Genomic DNA, 18,733 nt, shown 5'->3' with positions numbered 1-18,733 from the left:
CTGGAAAAGCAGTCTTGAGCCTGATCTTAGACTTGCTGAATCAGAATCTGCACTTTAACAAAATCCTCAGGTGATTTGTTCTAACAAGTTTCAGAAGCACTGGTGTAGAAGCCACATCAATATCTAGCAAAAACCAGATGTAATCAAACACTGAATGTGCCTATAAAACAATAACACTTATGCTAAATTTTAAAAGTCTTCACTGGGAGGAGAGAGGGAATGGGGGTTGTTGGTCAAAGGGTACACAGTTTCAGATAGACAGGAGGAATAAGCGCAGCAGGGTGACTATAGTCAATAACAGTGCATATTTCAAGAGAATTAGGAGTAAATCTCAAATGTCTCCCCACAAAAAGTGGTGAGGTGATATATATATGTTAATTAACTTGATTTCATCATTCCATATACATGTATCAAATCATCACATTGTGCTCCCTAAATTATGTCAATTAAAAATAACATTTAAAAGTCTTTATAAGGAAATTAATGCAGAAAAACATAACATTATTCTTAACAAGACCATCTAGTCCCTAGCCATTTTTCTCTCACTGAAGTTATTTTTTTGACATAATTTTGCTTTGTTTTCAATAAATGTGGTTCCTTAAAAACTCGAGTATCAAGTTATATGAGAAGAGATACCTGTCTGCTACAGGAAGCACTGTTATCCCCCTAGTCCCAGCAGAGGATTTACTACTTTTTGCAAGCAGATTGGAAAATCTAGATTCTAGATATGTACAATCTGGGCTTGGCCAAGGCCGGCATCCAGCCAAATGCTGGCAGAACAGCAATGCACCTATGAAGGCTAGCACAGATAACCAGGAAAAAAAAAAAAGGTATCAAAGAGGAGAACAAGAATGGAACAACCTTAAATCCATCTTCTCTATTAGGAAGCTACCTCAGGTGTTAGAGTGTAGCTTTACTTTCTTTCTGTTTTCGAAGTTGCTCTAGAACTGGTACATGTTTCCCTGGTGCCATGTTACAAGGAAAAGCAGCAGCAGCAAAATTAATAATTTTTCCACCCAAACTCCAATTCTTGCTATTTCTCTCTATTCTGATGGCCTTTACCCAGGGATGTTTAAGAAAAAGGGGGGCTCTGGGAATTATTCTGTACTAGAGTCATTTATTTTGGCTCGACTCACCGACTTTCTAAACATTTAAGTTTAAGTTACTACTGAAGTGATGTGTACAAATTAGGCACTTTTTTTTTTTTTTTTGTATTTCCAACAGACACTTACCATTTTTGAGGGGTAGTCCTTTGGAAATCCCTTGACAGGAATACCAAATACTCTTCTACCATTGATAAAAGCCTTCATTATAAAATTTGTCACTAAAAAGAAGAGTAAGAACTCAATGAGGTGGGCTAAAAGGAAAAGAGATTGTATTACAAATGACAAACTACCTGGGCCTGGTGGGGCCTGTTATTCTAGCACTCTGGGAGGCTGGGGTAGGAGGATTGCTTGAGCCCAGGAGTTTGAGACCAACCTGGGCAACAAAAGCAAGACCCTGTCTCTATTATAAAAGTAAATAAATAAGTAAAATAAAAAATAAAACTGACAAATGAAGTAACTTACTTTTCCTTGATAATCCAGCTCCAAGATTATGATTCAAATCAAAGGGATCTAGGCAAAAAAATTTAAGAGCAAATAAGGTAATCAAATAGAAAATGCCACTATTCATGCAATAAGTTCATAAAACAAGACAAGGATATCATCTACTTTGCTTATCATTAGTAAGTTTTAAATTCACATCATAGAAAAGAAGTGCAAAAAAAAGTTTTAAATGACACCTGTTAAATGAGCTTAAAAGTTGTAATAAAGCTAAGCAATACATATTCCTAAACATAAGGCAAGTTTTTCCACTACAGTGTTCATCAGAATAGAGGGTACTGCTTTATATTTAAATCATTATAAAGCGCTTTATGTTATGACCGGCTGCCTATTTTTGAACAAAATACTGTTTGCAGAAGACACATTAGCCTGATACTACTTAATGACACTAGTTTTGGATGTATATAGAAGTTATAAATACATTTAAAACATTTTAGCACTAAATGTTCCCACTATGTAAGAAGTTTCTTAAAGATCACTTTAGAAAATAATTCATCATGGAGATTACAAAACACACTTTTAAGATAAAACACACAGAAATATACATCTGTCCCAGTGGCATGCCATTGGCTACCTGGATCTCAGGATGCAATTTCCAGCAAAAGCTTAATACAGACTCTCATTTGATCTTCTATGTCTGCATCTCAAACATCTTAGATAGCTGTATATATGATGTGTTTTGGAATACTGTTTGTTAAATAACCCAGAAAATGGTAGGAATGATGAAAACAGTGCTAATGTCAAAGATGTATGAGAGATCTGAATAAACTGTCTCATGAAATAAATGGGGTTAAAAGCACTATTTCTAAATCCAAATACTGTTTTATAAGTGATCTAAAATAATACATACCCATAATGATTCATAATTTAGACATTATGTGTAGATATCTAACTTCTATTTTTTACATCCCTAAAACAATATTCAAGAAGGCAAAGAGAAAAAAGCGATGACCTTTTTTCGGGAATCCTCTTATTGAGAAAATGAAGGACTGCATGGATATAGTATACACAAGAGAAGTAAAAAAGTAAAAAGAGGCATCTTCCACTAGCCAGTTACGCTGCTAGTGAACAGTAACAGGTGTACCATATTGAGATTGAGACTAAGTTTATCGAAGTATAGGACTCTTCCTTCAGCTTAACCCTGCAATAATCACTGCTATGAGAAGGTTACCTTCATCAGTTTGGTCATTCTTTCTTCAAGTGATTTTTATATGCGTATGTGTATTTTTGGTTATTTGCTTGGTGTAGTGGAGATACTACAATATTAGCTACTGTGCAGTTAAAGAAACTACTACTGGTTGGGTGCTGTGGCTCACGCCTGTAATCCCAGCACTTTGGGAGGCTGAGGTGGGCTAATCAACTGAGGTCAAGAGTTCGAGACCAGACTGGCCAACATGGTGAAACACTGTCTCTACTAAAAATACAAAAATCAGCCAGGCATGGTGGCGTGTGCCTGTAGTCCCAGCTACTCTGGAGGCTGATGACAGGAGAACCCAGGAATGTGAACCCAGGAGGCAAAGGGTGCAGTGACCTGAGATCCCGCCATTACACTCCAGCCTGGGCGACACAGTGAGACTCCGTCCCTCACAAAAACAAAAGCAAATGACTACTATCACCACTGAAATGCCTCAATTCTAAAATAGCTGGTTATATGATTATGAATGAAGTCTTTTTTAGTTTAGCCTATTACTAACAGCTTGTCTGAAAGTAATGTAAAAATTAGAGGCAAAAAATAATAACCTTCAAAACTTAAAAAAGAATTAATAGGCTGGGTGCGGTGGCTCACACCTGTAATCTCAGCACTTTGGGAGGCGGAAGTGGGCGGATCACCTGAGGTCAGGAGTTTGAAACTAGCCTAGCCAACAAGGTGAAACCCCGTCTCTACTAAAAATACAAAAAAAATTAGCCAGGCGTGGTGGCACATGCCTGTAATCCCAGCTACTCGGGAGGCTGAGGCACAAGAATCACTTGAACCAGGGAGGTGGAGGTTGCAGTGAGCCAAGATAGCGCCATTGTACTCCAGCCTGGAAGACAGAGCGAAACTGTCTTAAGAAAAAAAAAAGGAATACCTTAATAAGTGACAGATGATAAGAACTGCAGTGATAACGAAAAGAAGTAAGTCAAAAGTTCTGTGTTTGACACATGAGATTTTAAAAAATCAAAACTGTATTTGTAACCCATTGTGATCTGAATTTCATTTTACAAAAGTTCACTGTATCTTAATACTGCCAATATGCAGAAATAATAATAAAACCACAACTTAGAATAGTCCATATTATTTATGTGATACAAATATATTAAAAAATTTTTAAATCTCATTAAAATTAAAAAAATATTTCTTAGGTCATTTCTCAATTAAGGCATTTAAATTCCATTTTGTCTCAAAATAAGAATCCCACAAATTGGAAATAAACAATCAACTATTAGCATCAATGGCTCCAATAGATCACTACCTTTAACAGAAAAAGAAAAGGTGGCCAGGCGCAGTGGCTCACGCCTGTAATCTCAGCACTTTGGGAGGCCGAGATGGGTGATCACCTGAGGTCAGGAGTTCGAGACCAGCCTGGCCAACATGGTGAAACCCCATCTCTACTAGAAGTACAAAAATTTAGCTAGTTGTGGTGGCGGGCGCCTGTAATCCCAGCTACTCAGGTGGCTGAGTCAGGAGAATTGCTTGGACCTGGGAGCCAGAGGTTGCAGTGAGCTGAGATAGCGCTACTGCAGTCCAGCCTGGGCAACAAGAGCAAAATTCCATCTCAAAAAATAAAAAAATAGAAAAAGAAAAGGCTTCCATATGGTCAAAATAAATGTCAAAATTTATATACAATTACTTATAGGTGAACTCCATCAATAGCGAATGAAGATCTTGAAAATTCACTTAGTGGCACTCTTCAAACTCTCCAACAGGAAGGTTGTAAAAGTCTCACTTTCTTGAAGCTGCCTTATCACTACTGCTGCCTTATTCTTCAGTATGTTATGTGTCCAACAATAGTAAAAAAATTTGTCATGGTGAAATGGCTTCAGTCATTTAAAAACAAATCTTTAGGCTGGAAAGACAAGTTGGCCTGGTATGGACAATGAGACTGGGGCACTGCACACCCCAAGCAGCTGGAAGAGCTCTGCAAGGAGGAAGAACAATGTCCTTATAGTTCAAGCTCTATCATCTATTCAACTTCAAGTTTAATTGTATTCGTACCTTCAATAACAATGTATTTTGAGGTCCACTGTTTCTTAAAAGTTGTAAGCAGACTTTTTCTCCTGATGCTAATAACGTGTTCTTTAAAATCAAATTCCTCCGTGTAGAAACGAAGAAGGCCCAACCATAACTGCCCAACAGATTCGGTATTTTTTCCACATTCTGGCCAATAGGCAGGCTAGAAATAGAAGGGAACAAGGGATACCATGGTCTTTAGTGAAGTGTTAATATCAATATTCATTTGTATCTTCGGGAGTAAATTTGGATTTATTTCTAATTAACTAGAGCTCAATTATACAACTTTTAATCTTTACTCTACGACTTGGAGATAGAAGAGCTCAGAGTTTTCAGTGTCAAGTCTCAGAACACGTTAGTCGGAGGATCCAGAAATAGATTCTAAGAGCCTTGGTGATACGTAGGTTATTAGATCTCTTTAGTTCAGTGAAAGTCTTTCTAAACTCTGGGTACAAAAACCATAGAACAAATATTCACTTGGAATAAAGTTACTTAACCACTTGGAATTATTAGGCATTAAAGAAATACTAAATATAGTCCCTAGAAATTCACTTGGCTTAGTAAAAATATTTTCACATCAAAGAAAACATCTGTAAACACTACTTTTGTTACTATCATAAGATAAATAAATAAAACAAGCAATAAAATAGTTGTTGGCCATCTACACTGTAGTATAGCTAATTTTTAGTCAAAGATATAGGAAAATCTTTACTCTTAAAATACGTACCAGTTCATCTATTTGATCAAAAAAATAAATATTCCAGCCATCAACAAATATTTCAGGTTTCTTTTCACCTTTGTATATCTGAAATTAATTTTTAAACTATTAGTATGGATTACAAACTTAATGCATTGATACAAAAACTTCTAGGAAAATAGGTAAAAAAATTAACTACAGAACCACAGAATTTTAGAGGAGGAGAAAGGCTCAGAGAGCACCCAGTTTTCCAGAGAAGAAATACAATTTCATTCACTAATACCTCTTGAAGGACAGGAATGACCGGTGGATTCCTCTGCTGGAGAAAATATAGCACCATAAGAGTATATGCATATGATGATAAGCTGCCTCTAGATGCATCACCAATATCACACATCTAGATGGAAGGAAAACAAAAAAGGAAAACAAAGAATAAAGGAAAAGTCTGTTTTCTGCTAACTTTGCATCCATTCTATTATCACTAAAAGTAAAGTGCATATGTTGAGGACTAATATAAAAATCACATTTTCAAAGGCAAAACCAATCCAACCTAGCAAAGCAGTGGACAGTTGGCTACATGCAAGTTCAAGTCATTGTATAAAATTCAGAACAAAATTTTAGCTTTCTTCATAGGGTCTCCCAAATAGCTACACGATGCATTTCACATGACTACAGTTCATTAAAAAATAGATTTATGTTTTCAACAGTGTTTAAAGATGCAATGAAATTTCCTGATAAGTCACAATAGGAAGCATACTCACCTTTGTAAATACTTTCATGGTATAGCACAAATACTTCACTCTGGGATCAATGGCGGAATAAGCAGATAAAAGCCTTGTGTTATGAAGGGCCTGTTAAAAGGAAATAACACTATAAGACTAACAATGAAGTGTAAAGGGTTTTTTTGTTTTTTTTGTGTGTGGTGGTTGTTTTAAATAATGGAGATGCAATCTCACTATGTTGCCCAGGCTGGTCATGAACTCCTGGGCTCAAGTGATCCTCCCCCATCAGCCTCCAAAAGTGCTGGGACTACAAGCATGAACCACCAGGCGAGCCTAGATGAAAAGATTTTAAGCTGGAATATTCTAAATAGGTTTACAGTGTGATTCATTTTAGGAAGAAGACATTTCAACTGAAATTAACCTTTTCTTTTTTTCCCTAAAGACAATCTTCATTAACTTACTAGACAATAATAAAGAATCATAAGTAACATCTGACCTCATGGCTCTTGTATGTCCTTGGTCTGAACATCTAGAAAATAAGGGCTGGCGAAATAAACAATCAGTTCCCTTTCAGTAGACATAAGATCTCTCTGCAAAAACACCCCCAAAGGGTCAGACAGGTCCTATAAATCCCTGAAACATATCTGAATTATCTTTGAATTCTCAGCCTCAGAACACTGCCAGGTTCACAGCAAGTAAGCATAACAACTCTTGAAAGATTGACTAAGATGAAATGAATGTCTTCTTTAACTTGAGGTTTCTGCAAGGTGAGACATTTGTTCCCTTTATCTCTCTAAACAAAAAGCCTGAAAAAAACCTTACCAATGTGTTATACAAACTGATATCTACTTCCAGACCACTTCTCAAATGGAAGAACTTCACAATTGGCACCTTTGCTGTTGTAATAGGTAAGATGTTTCTCAGACCTAAGTTGGGAAATAAAATGTTATCATTAAACACAGCAGCTGGAGATATAACTCACTCTTATGTTAATGTTTCAATATTAAATGGTGTAAACCTAACTTTGGCCTGTTTCATTGCATTCATTAGGACTCATCAAAGAATTCCATTATTAACAAACATCTGGGAAGATGGCAAAGTTTACATTTATTAAACACATTGATACTAGAACTACAAGACTCAGTAACTCCCCTCTGGGAACTTACTGGATCGTATGTACACACATGTGTGCATGTGTGTACATGCATGTGTATACAGCTGTCAGTCAGACAAATACCAAAACAGAGGAAACTACTACAGAGTCTGAAGTATGTGGTTCCCACCTATTCTCTCCATGTGACTATATCTAATTTGGAGAAAAGCCTAAGGGACAATCATCCTCCAAACAAGTTACTCACCTTAAAGCTAGAAGTTATGAAGTTAATAGGAGTTAATTTCAATAGGAGAGAGGAAATTACCTGAGCTAAGCTTTGAAAAAGAGAGAAAACCCAGCAAAAATAGTGGCAGTTGAGGGAATTTACCAGGCAAGGCAAACTACACAAAAAGAATAGATGCCTGAAATAGAATGGTATGTTCAGGGAAGTTCCAGAGAATTGTATAGGTTACAGAATGAACATGAGGGAATGGAATATAAGGCATAGGAGATGGTGGAGAAACTGGGAAGGGCCCAACTACAGAACATACACATTTTGCTAAGAATTATCCTTAGAGTCAAAGAGGAGCCGATGAACTGGTCTAAGTTGGGAGGAATCACTGACCATACCTAGTTAGACAATACCCCTGGCAGTGGACAGACTGGAAGCACCAGGAATAGAGGCAGGGTGACCACTTATGAAAAATAACTGGGTGTGAATTTTCATGGTGGCATGGGAATACACAGAAGAAGCAAGGCATGTTTGAGAGCATCTGTAACTAGGTGGGGAGCAAGAGCTAGTAAGAGAGGATTAGGGCTTTAAGAGTAAGCGCTACCACTTCCTGAGCACCTAATGTGTGACAGGGATATGTAAGACTCCTTTATAAACATTACATCCTTAGGTTTATCACCCTCATCTGTAAGATGAGGAAACAGAGACCCAGAAAGATTCACAAGCCTAGGAATATGCAGCTGGTAAATTGTGGAGCTGGAATTCAAACCTAGGTAAGACTGACTCCCAACTTATACTGAACCTAGTGTGGGTCAGGCTAATTATCATTTCACCCGTTTTGTTGATTCCAAGGATGCCAATATCAACAACCATGAAAGAGGATTCAGAAGGAAGGGCAGATTAATGGAGTTGGTTGCTGCTGAAGGGAAGCAGTAAAGCGAAAGATAAGCTCATTCTGAGATGTCAGAGTTTGAGTTTCTACTGAGAGAGCTAAGTATCTGCTTTCTAGAAAGCAGATACATAGTAATCATATCATAGAACACAGGACAAAATAAGTAGGTAGAAGACATTTCAGGAAAAAAATCTGTGTGGCAGAGGAAATGAAAATCTGATGGGGAAAGGGGGCAAGGAAGCTCATTTTGCTGAATACTTAGAATATGCTAGGCTTTGCACTTTAATGTATTATCGTTCTTAAACTTAAATGCCATAGAAATGTTATTTCCACTTTAGAGATGAGGAAATGAGTGCTTGTTATGAAGCTGAGTGACTTTCTGGGATTGCACAGCCAGCAATGGGGAGACAGAATTTAAAACCAGAGTCTGATTCCAGAACCTCCACCTACTATTTGCTATCCCACCTCTAAATTAGACAGGGGCCCTTTTCTTCATATCCTTCCCATTCTGGAATTTGACACTGTTGATCATTATAACACTCCCAAGTCTAGGATTTATTCACAGCATATCTTCCCAGTTCCTTTTCAGTCTCTTTTCTTAATTTCTGTCTAGTCTCTTTCTCTCAATCTCTCTCTTTTTCTCCAAGGCTTTCAACGCAAAAAACAGTTTTACTTTCATCTTCAATTCTGACTGGCAACCCCATATTTCTAATTGCTTTCTGGAATGTTAACTCTTGGAGATTATATGCTCATGGCAAACTAAACACTTCCACACAGGTGGTTCTCTGCAAATATTCCTGGTTCTCAAATACCCAGATATCAACCTCAGTCCTTACTTCCTACTTGTAGGTACCAAATCTAGGAAATTTTCCCACTTGGAATCTCTCATATCATTTTCCTGTTAGTACCAGCGGCACCCTGGCTGAGGTCCTGCTGCCCTGTCATCTAGATTATACTTTCCCTAAAACACCACACCAGCTGCCTAAAAACCTTATGTTATGCTTTTATTGGGTCCTTTCCCTCCTGAAGAAACTCCAGTGTTTCCAAATATCTACAGACTTCACCTTATTTCCTAATATTTCCCATTTGAAAATCTCCAAATGTACCAATCTTCTCACTGCTCTCCAAAATAACCCACAGTCTCACATTCACATCTATGCACTTAGAAATGATTTCTTTTCCCATCCTTTTCAAATCGTATTCACCATCATCCGAGATCGGAGCAACCTCCATCTCTTCCATCAACCTCCCCTGTGCAACTCTTTCCCACATTCTCTCTTCTTAGAAGTTATTTAACTGAATATTACCTTACATTGTTACATAGTTTGGAAGATTACCTTACCTCTTAAGATATGGAAGCTTTCAAAAGAAAAACATACAGATTTTTTAACTTTTCCACCATCCCTAAGTATCCAACACAGTGCTGTGCACATAGGAGGCACCCAATAAAATACCTGGGGAGACTGTTTGAAAGATACGAAGTTTTAACCATAGCTCTCTAGTTGTTATGAAATTCTTGTTCCAGGCAATCTGCATTCCATTATTATTATACATCATCTGTGTGCCTAAAGTCATTTCTAATCTAAAAATGATCTGTTTTTAACATTGTTCCTTCTTAGGAAATATATACTGAGGTATTTAGGGGAAAGGACATAATGTCTACAGCTTAATCTCAAATGGTACAGGAAGAAATTGAGAGCAAGCAAAAGATGGAATGATGAATCAAATATGGAAAATGTTAATTGGTGGATCTGAATAAAAGCTATATGTGGAACTCTTTATGCAACTTTTGCTGCTTTCCTTTAAATGTGAAATTAAATTATTTCAAAACACAAAGTTATAAATCTAGCTCAATACTAAAAAATTAATAGTCATGCTAACTTAGTACTTTAGTTTCTTTGCACAACCTTCAAAACAAAACAAAACAAAACAAAACACATGATCTTTAGAGGTGGAATTCCCAAGTTAAGGGAAATGTTTACTTCAATGACCAAAGAAAAGTATGTGTGTGTCTAGGTGTCAGGGCACATTCATGCTGTGACTTAAAGTCTGTTCCTAACCAAAATGTACAAAAACTTTTCATGGACAGACCATGGATTTTAAGTTCCTGAGGACAGGGGCCATATATTGTTCACTTTCAGTCTCAGTTCTTAGCACAGAAGTTTGCTGAACTACATTTTAAAAGAAGATTTTTCACTGTTAACGGTATCCACAGCTGCCATGACAACAAAAGGATATGTTAATAGCATTTCAATTCTGTGCATGGTTTACAAAATCTATACATTTTATAGCTGTAAATATTCTAGAAATTACCCAGTTCAGTTTTCTCAATTTATCAATGAAAAAAAAGAGATCAGGCCAGGCATAGTGGCTGACACCTGTAATCCCAGCACTTTGGGAGGCCAAGGCGGGAGGATCACTTGAGTCCAGGAGTTCAGAGACTAGCCTGGACAACCTAGCAAGATCCCATTTCTTAAAAAAAGAGATCACTTCAAGTGAAGGACTTGTTCACGGTCACACACAGCTTGTTGAGCAGAACAGCTGCAAATTCAACCCACAAGCCCAGTTTGGGGTGCCTTCCTTGACACTTCACACCATCAGCAACTCCTACACTTTGACTTATACAATGCCAACAAAGGAAAAGAATGTACAGACTTTCTTGCCTGTCTGGTGTAGGCTTTGTCTTGAAATAAAACTGAGCTAGGCAACAATATGCACATAAATTATCACCAATTCCTCAGTCTTTCATACTTAAGCATACAAGATTTAAAAAAGACATTAATATTGCAATTATTCTATGAATGAGCCACTATACTGCTTCATGGCATTAGTAAACTCTAAATACAATTGGCCTTTCATGTCTGTCGGTCCTGCATCCCCATATCCAATCAAACACAAACCAAAAATATTTGAGGGAAAAAAGCAACTAATAAAAAAAACTAACGATACAACAATAAAAGTAAGACAAATAAAAAATACAGCATAACACTATTTATACAGTATTTACACTGTATTAGATATTAGAAGTAACCCAGAGATGACTAAAAGTATATGGAAGGATGTATATAGGTTATATGCAAATACTATGCCATTTTATTTTATTTTTTTATTTTACTTTTTCTAGGTTACATGTGCACAACGTTTGTTACATATGTATACATGTGCCATATTGGTGTGCTGCACCCATTAACTCGTCATTTACATTAGGTATATCTGCCATTTTATATAAGGAACTTGAGTATCTAGGGATTTTTTTTATTTGCTGGGGAAGGGAGGGGTGAGGGGCGATGGGTGGGCCTGGAACTAACACCCCATGGATACTGAGGGAAGACTATATAAAACACTAATTAAAAGTCAGAAATATTTTTAGAAAAAGTTTACAGAGGTACCTGAATGTTTTCTGAGGACTCTTGCTAATTCTTCAATAGTTCTGACACAGTCCAATCCCTGCAACAAAGAAGGCACAAAGATCTTAACCAAAACTGGAAGACAGGTTCTGAAACTGGCTATAGTTTCCATTACCTTCAGAAATAATGTAATTAATTTCAAGTCAGTCTATATATATATTTTTCCTTTCTAGTTGGGTATTAGAGTCAGTATTCACATGAAATAACCTGAGGGCACAAAAACCACTAAATACACTACTTCCTAATTATTTTTGGGTTTGCAACAAAGGCTAAACTCAGTCAGGAAGTCTATGGACCCAGGGCTTCCAAAAACGTCTCTGAACCATGGCTGAGGACCTTCATTTCTTCCCCTCCACGTAATATTACTCGGATGTACCCCATGTCCCAGAATAGACAAGAGGAGGCTTCTGTGCCCCAGCTCATTTATTCTAAGTAGACCTTCATTAGAGTTTAAGAGTTGATGAATTGCTGTGGAGAGTGATTAAGCTCAAATTATTTCCCTACAGGACTAGCCAGAATTATAATGTATATAACTAAAGTCATACAGCAAATACAAATAGTATCTCAAATAAATCATTCTTTAAAACATCTGGGCTGACTCTATCAACATATGCCTTTTTGATGGTTATAAAAATCCCAGAACATACTTAGAATGTTACTTTAGAAATGCTCTCAAAACTAGTTTATAAGTCATGTAAAAAAGTAAATAAATAAATAAACCTTGAGGATGTATGATAGGGTCATTCCATATGTTGAGCCAATCTTGCTTATATACTTTATTCAAATTCAGGCTAGATTGCTTTTGACTATTTTCCCAAATCAGATACATCCTCAAAATAGAAAGACTTGAAACTAAGAAAAGGTATAAAAAGGTTTTCAGCAACAGCAGCATCATTCATTTGGATATCGAGCATTTGGACTGCTGTTAAGGATTTAAAAGAATAGGGACTCAGCACTTCCCAGACTTTATACCTTTATATAGCATTTTATATTTTATAAATGCCTTCAGATATCCCAGGGGCTGGCAAGCTTGTTTTGCTTTGCGTGCCATATGGTCTCTTACAACTACTAAACTCTGCACTTACAAAGTGAAAGCAGCCATAGACATTACATTTGTGAATGGGTGTGATTCTGTTCCAATAAAACTTTATTTACAAAAACAGGCAGTAGGGGGTGAAGTTAGCCCAAGGGCCATCGTTTGTTGACTCCTGACCCACATGATCCATGATAATGTGTACAAAAATTAGCAGAGGCAGGAGGAACAGATATTATACTTTATCGATTATTTACCAAAGACCACATGTTTAGGTACTGATGAAACCAAGTTTGTCTCAAATCCAGGTCTCTGGACTATAAGGTTAAGTACTCTTATCATTTACCACACTGCCTGTCTGGTAATAAACTTTATAGATAACCTCATGTGGGTGTGTGATCCAAGTCAGCACAGTAGCCAAGCCAATGGGACACTGGAGAGATTGGTTTGGCTATGTAGAATTCCCAGGCATCACTTTCCAATCCACTTTTGCTACAGGGTGAAAGTATAACCTTTCTACTCCTCACATTCCTCACAACCTTTCTAAGCTTCTTAATGTATTTGGCCAGAGACTGTGCCAAACAGCACACTCTATATGGTATGCCCTGATCAATTTGGAAAATACCAAGCTGTCATGTCAGTCTAGATTGGTTAAATCACACTGCCACAGCAAATGGAAGTTTTATGTGGTCACTGTACCTCAGCAGTTTCAAGTCCATTAATTGTCATACAGACGTCAAGGTCACTCTGTTTGAACCCAAATCCATTTTTGGAGGAGCCAAACAGGCTCAATTTAGTTCCTGTTAGGGATATATGAAAAGTAATAACTAATTACCTGAGTACATTTAATTTTTGATCAAAATGGCCCTCTCATGAATCAAACATACCCAGTTGTTTAACTATCCTATGTTAATCTCACACTTATGCTCTCTGATTAACTGGGCATTTATTCTAAAATCTTTTTCTCTCAAAGCTTCCCTTACATACAAGCTGTATATGGCAAGAAAGATTACCAGGTGCTTCTTTATTCTTAAATGCAAAGACATTTCAAGGAAAATGTTAGATCACCTCAAAATATTTAATAATGTAAGCTTAACTTTGACTCTAAACACAGCATTCAATGAAATTCACTAGGCACTCGCTAGAATAAACCCTATACTGTTTCTGTTGGTAAACGAGGATTTGGCAGACCAAGGACCATCCTGGGTATATCACAAAACAACGGAAACCCTGATTCTCAAAATCAGTGTGCTTATAACACAAGAACTCATTTGGAAGAAAAGTCACAGTACTTTTCTTAAAAATAAAAAATAAATCATTTACCTGGAAAGTCTTGTCTTATGAAACTTTCTAGGTTTTGCCGAATATGTTCACGAGCCTGTTCTTCTATAATTGTTGGAGAAAAATCCTCTGTTTAAAGATAAACAGACATATTGACAAAATAAGACTGTTGATGCTCTTCGAAAAAGCTGAAAAAAATTATTTTTTAGAAAATAAAACTTATAAGCTTAAATTTTAAAATTCCTAAATTGTTGTATCTTCTCAGTAGACAGCATTAACAAGGTAAAATTTGTTTTTTATTTTTGAGACAAGGTCTGGCCCTGTTGGCCAGGCTGCAGTGAAGTAGTGTGTTCTTAGCTTACTGCAACCTCTGCCTCCCAGGCTCAAGCCATCCTCCCACCTCAGCCTCCCGAGTAGCTGGGACTACAGGCATGTACCACCATACCTGGCTAATTTTTTAACAGTAATGTAAAATTTAAAATATCCCTTTTTAAAGAATCTAAGAAGTGCTCTTGAAATGGAAAGTAATTTAAACAGGGATCTCCACCTGGGTTTCCTGAACGACACCAGGGTTACAGAAAGGGCCTTCAGGGATCCCTACCCCATTAAAGTGGGAATTTAAAAGTTTGTGAGCATTTGCATGTATTTTTTTTCCCTAAGGAGAACCTAGTTTTTTCACAGCTCATAATATCAAAAAAAAAAAAAAAAAAGTTTCAAAAAAAAAAAAAAAGCACTGGTGAAGAACATGTGTCTTCTGGCACAGGTGAACACCTTACGATGAAGCCATGTGAAACAAGCTCCTTCATTTTAAGCAGCTGAACATCTCTCCTTGAAATGTTTTCTTTTTGTAAAACTTTAAGCCTCTCTACACCAATGCTTCCCCAAACTCGTGTTCCTTAAAGGGCTGTTATGTAGGCTCTTCATTAGTGTTACTCAAAAAGTATTCTATGTTCACATTTTAGAAATAATATTTCTCAGGTACCTTCATTATGCTAATGTGTCCTGGAAATCTCTAAAGGAGATCGACCGTCCCTAAGAGAGAAGGGAGTGTGTGGCATGATTCCCTACTTGGCCTGGGTATACTTCTGGTGATGAAATAGTATTCACTGCATCTAGAAAAACATTTCCAAGGATGCCAGTTGGGAAATGCTAGTACTCTTATTTTAAGGCCTACAAAGATCCTCAGCAAGGCAACTTCTGGCCCCTCACAGACAGTATTTTGAAATTCATATTGAGATTCTACCCTCTCTTCCAACCATTTTGGGTAAATTATGAACTGAGACTCTTCAGAAAATGTCCCTCCCTTATCCTCATCCTTACTTTGTATCCTGGCTTATAACAGGCCATCCATTTTTGTAACAAACTTTTCAAAAACTATTATATAACCTGGTCCCTTCTTTCTGGGGCCTGGATCTGCTTACACAGCAGGAGGAATAATGCCACCAACCTTTACATAGCCCAGCTAGCCAGGGACGTGTGTCCAGGCTTCAAGTAACTTGAATTTTAAACTTTGGCCGGGCGCAGTGGCTCACGCCTGTAATCCCAGCACTTTGGGAGGTCGAGGCGAGCGGATTACTGGAGGTCAGGAGTTTGAGATCTGCCTAGCCAATATGGTGAAACACTATCTCTATTTAAAAAAAAAAAAATTTAGCCGGGCATGGTGGTGCATGACTGTAATCCCAGCTACTCAGGAGGCTGAGGCAGGAGAACTGCTTGAACCCAGGAGGCGGAGGCTGCAGTGAGCTGAGATCGCACCACTGCACTCCAGCCTGGGTGACAGGGCTAGACTTTGTCTCAAAACAAACAAAAAAAATTTTTCTTGGCAGAGTAATGGAAAATTTAAATGGGGAAAGATATTTAATATTTAATACTAAGCTTTAAAGAGAAACCTGCAGGTCGAGTGCCATGGCTCAAGTCTGTAATCCTAGCTCTTTGGGAGACGGAGCTGTGTGAATCACTTGAGGTCAGGAGTCTGAGACCAGCCTGACCAACATGGTGAAACCCTGTATCTACAAAAAGTATAAGAATGAGCTGGGTGTGGTGATGCACGCCTGTAATACCAGCTACTTGGGTGGCTGAGGCAGAAGAATTGCTTGAACCCAGGAGTTAGAGGCTGTGGAGAGCTGATATCACACCACAGCATTCCAGTCTGGTGGACAGAGCAAGACCCTGTCTCCCTATCACCCTCCAAAAAAAGAAACCTGCTGTGATTGCTATGTATCTTGATGCAACAACTATGCTGTTAATAAAAGAAAATACAGAAGACACTTGACATTAAAAGAAAAATAAAAGATCCTCCACTTGCTTGAGCCCAGGAGTTCAAGACTAGCCTGGGTAACACAGGGAAACTGTGTCTCTACAAATAATGAAAACATTAGTCAGGCATAGTGGCATGCATCTGTGCTCTCAGCTACTTGGGAGGCTGAGGTGAGAGGATCGCTTTAGTCTGGGAGGTCGAGGCTGCAGTGACTCATGACTGCTCTGCTACACTCCAGTGTGGGTGAGAGAGTGAGATCCTGTCTCAAAAAATTAAAAAAATAAAAAATGAAAAAGATCCTCCCTGCATCTTTCCTCATCTTTCTTTGACAATTATTGCATGTCCCAAACAGAACAGACATGACATGGAACACTTGTGGATACAATGGAGAATGGAATAGACTTGTTCCCTATTAATGTTTAGAGTCCTAAATAGGATAGTGATTCTAAAGACTCGAGTAAATGTCAATTTAATATTTTGACAAATCAAAAGAAATGTGAATAACTTACTATAACACTGGATACAGACTTGATCTAAGATATTTAAAAACTTGGGTGTTAACGGTGGCAGAGGTTCTAGCTGGATTCTTTTGAAGTCTTCAGGACAGTCCTTCTTTAGATGACCCTCTCGTTTGCATAAACTGCACACTACCGTAGGAGACTGTAGGAATATGGCAAAGCAAAACAAGACTTAACACTTTATTTGCCAAATAAAGGAGTCTGGAATCATGTTTTAAAAGTACATAAGTCTCCTATTCACTTTCCAAAGGAAATGAAAATGTAACATGCGTCCGCTCAAATGATCTGAGAGTTGGGGACATCCTATGGTATCATTAGGAGAACGAGGTAGTTATTTTCACTACTAATAGCATTCCCTTCCTCTGCTAATTCTCATGAGTCTTAAGGAGGAAAGGAGAGCGAGCAGTCATATCAGAATGAAAGGCCAACTTGTTAAACACTACCAAAATAGAAAAACACCTAGTATATAAAAATTGAAATTAAATGCATTCAAATTCCTTAAAGTCTCCTAGTTCCATATACGACTAGTGGTGGTACTGATTACCTTTCCTTTGGTGAAGATAAGTTTACTGAATTCATAAAAAAAATCAGACTGATCCACAGGTGAATTTTCTTCACATACATTTTCTTCCTTAAGACTTATTTTATTAAGTTCCACTAGGAGAGCTCCTTCTACATGTTTTCCACATTCTTTCACGTCTTCATACTTAGCAGGGTCACCTAACTCATCATCCTCTTCAGATAGGGCATCCTCATCCCCTGATCCCGTGTAGGTGTTGTCTAATTCATCTTCATTAGCCATGCCATCTTCATCTTCCCTTTGGTTAACGGTGAGTCTAGGTTCTTCTTCCTCCTCCTCTTCTTCGTCTTCCTCCTCCTCTTCATCAGAGGGAATCATTTCTGAAATCTGGCCCTGTACTGAGTGGGTAAAGTGGTTTAGAGAGCCTTCTAGTTCCTCAGTACCTTCTACAATTTCTCCATCAAGATCAGCCTTATTATCTAAAGTAGCAAGTCCCTCACACTCTTTGGCTGTAGGATTTTGGAAGCCTTCTAAATCCAAAGAGATCTCTGACTCATTATTATGTGTGCTGCCACAGACAACATGCTCTCCACGTTTCTGATCAACAGCCAACAGATGCTTGCCTTTCCTACCAACTTTCTCTTTCTCATTTTTCCTTCCTGTTTCTTGATGGTGTACTTTATCATCCTTGTAATCATCATAGTTAACATCTGCTCGGATACAGTCTGAGTTTTCAGGGTGGACCCTGATGTGTTCATTTCCCATTTCTTCTGTTGGTGGACTTCCAAAGCTTTCAGCAGTCTCTTTAAGAGTAAGTAGCTGTACCTTACAGGTATTTGCAGCTGAACTGGTAGCACCAGGACCTTGAGCCAAAACTGAGTTTTTAAGCTTATCATCTTTTGTTTGCACATCTGGATCATGATTTATGACTTCTGAAACACATGTAACTGCATTCAGAGGCTTTGGAAGGCTGGATTTTGTAACTTTGTGTGGAAGAGCAAAATACTTGTATGTTGTCCTTAAACAGTGAAGTATATATTCAAACACAGGTTGACTATTTAGGGTTCTTGCCACATTTCTTTTAACAGAGTAGGGATCTGTAATAAAAAAAAAAAAAAAAAGAAAGAAAAAATCCATCTCTTCATATACTACTGTATTTCATGTTTTAAAACTTAGCCTGCTGCAGATAAAAACAGACAACAAACAACAGTAAAATTTATCTTGTATTTTACAGGCCTTAAAAAAAAAAAAAAACTGGGGATGGGG

At 37.6% G+C, this 18,733-nt stretch overlaps 1 protein-coding gene across 8 annotated transcripts in view; it reads right to left on the bottom strand.

The window, feature by feature from the left end:
• The window catches only part of TUT7 (terminal uridylyl transferase 7), a 66,497-nt gene that overhangs the window by 17,261 nt on the left and 30,503 nt on the right, over positions 1-18,733 (bottom strand). For 7 of the 8 annotated variants that reach the window (XM_033236907.1, XM_033236910.1, XM_033236906.1 and 4 more), the window contains 12 exons: positions 17,492-18,564; positions 16,939-17,089; positions 14,215-14,301; positions 13,591-13,691; positions 11,841-11,898; positions 7,057-7,160; positions 6,274-6,363; positions 5,796-5,909; positions 5,543-5,620; positions 4,801-4,978; positions 1,569-1,616; positions 1,233-1,324 (listed from right to left, as the gene is read on the bottom strand). In XM_033236907.1, coding sequence (XP_033092798.1) covers positions 1,233-1,324; positions 1,569-1,616; positions 4,801-4,978; positions 5,543-5,620; positions 5,796-5,909; positions 6,274-6,363; positions 7,057-7,160; positions 11,841-11,898; positions 13,591-13,691; positions 14,215-14,301; positions 16,939-17,089; positions 17,492-18,564 — 2,174 coding nt within the window. The remainder of the gene's footprint in view (positions 1-1,232; positions 1,325-1,568; positions 1,617-4,800; positions 4,979-5,542; positions 5,621-5,795; positions 5,910-6,273; positions 6,364-7,056; positions 7,161-11,840; positions 11,899-13,590; positions 13,692-14,214; positions 14,302-16,938; positions 17,090-17,491; positions 18,565-18,733) is intronic. The other variant, XR_004443395.1, reaches the window with a different exon arrangement.

This window comes from Trachypithecus francoisi, unplaced genomic scaffold (assembly GCF_009764315.1).
Source record: "Trachypithecus francoisi isolate TF-2019V2 unplaced genomic scaffold, Tfra_2.0 Lachesis_group16, whole genome shotgun sequence".
NCBI classification, from domain to species: domain Eukaryota; kingdom Metazoa; phylum Chordata; class Mammalia; order Primates; family Cercopithecidae; genus Trachypithecus; species Trachypithecus francoisi.
Note: the sequence above shows the minus strand (reverse complement) of the source record. Positions and strands in the feature narration are given on the sequence as shown.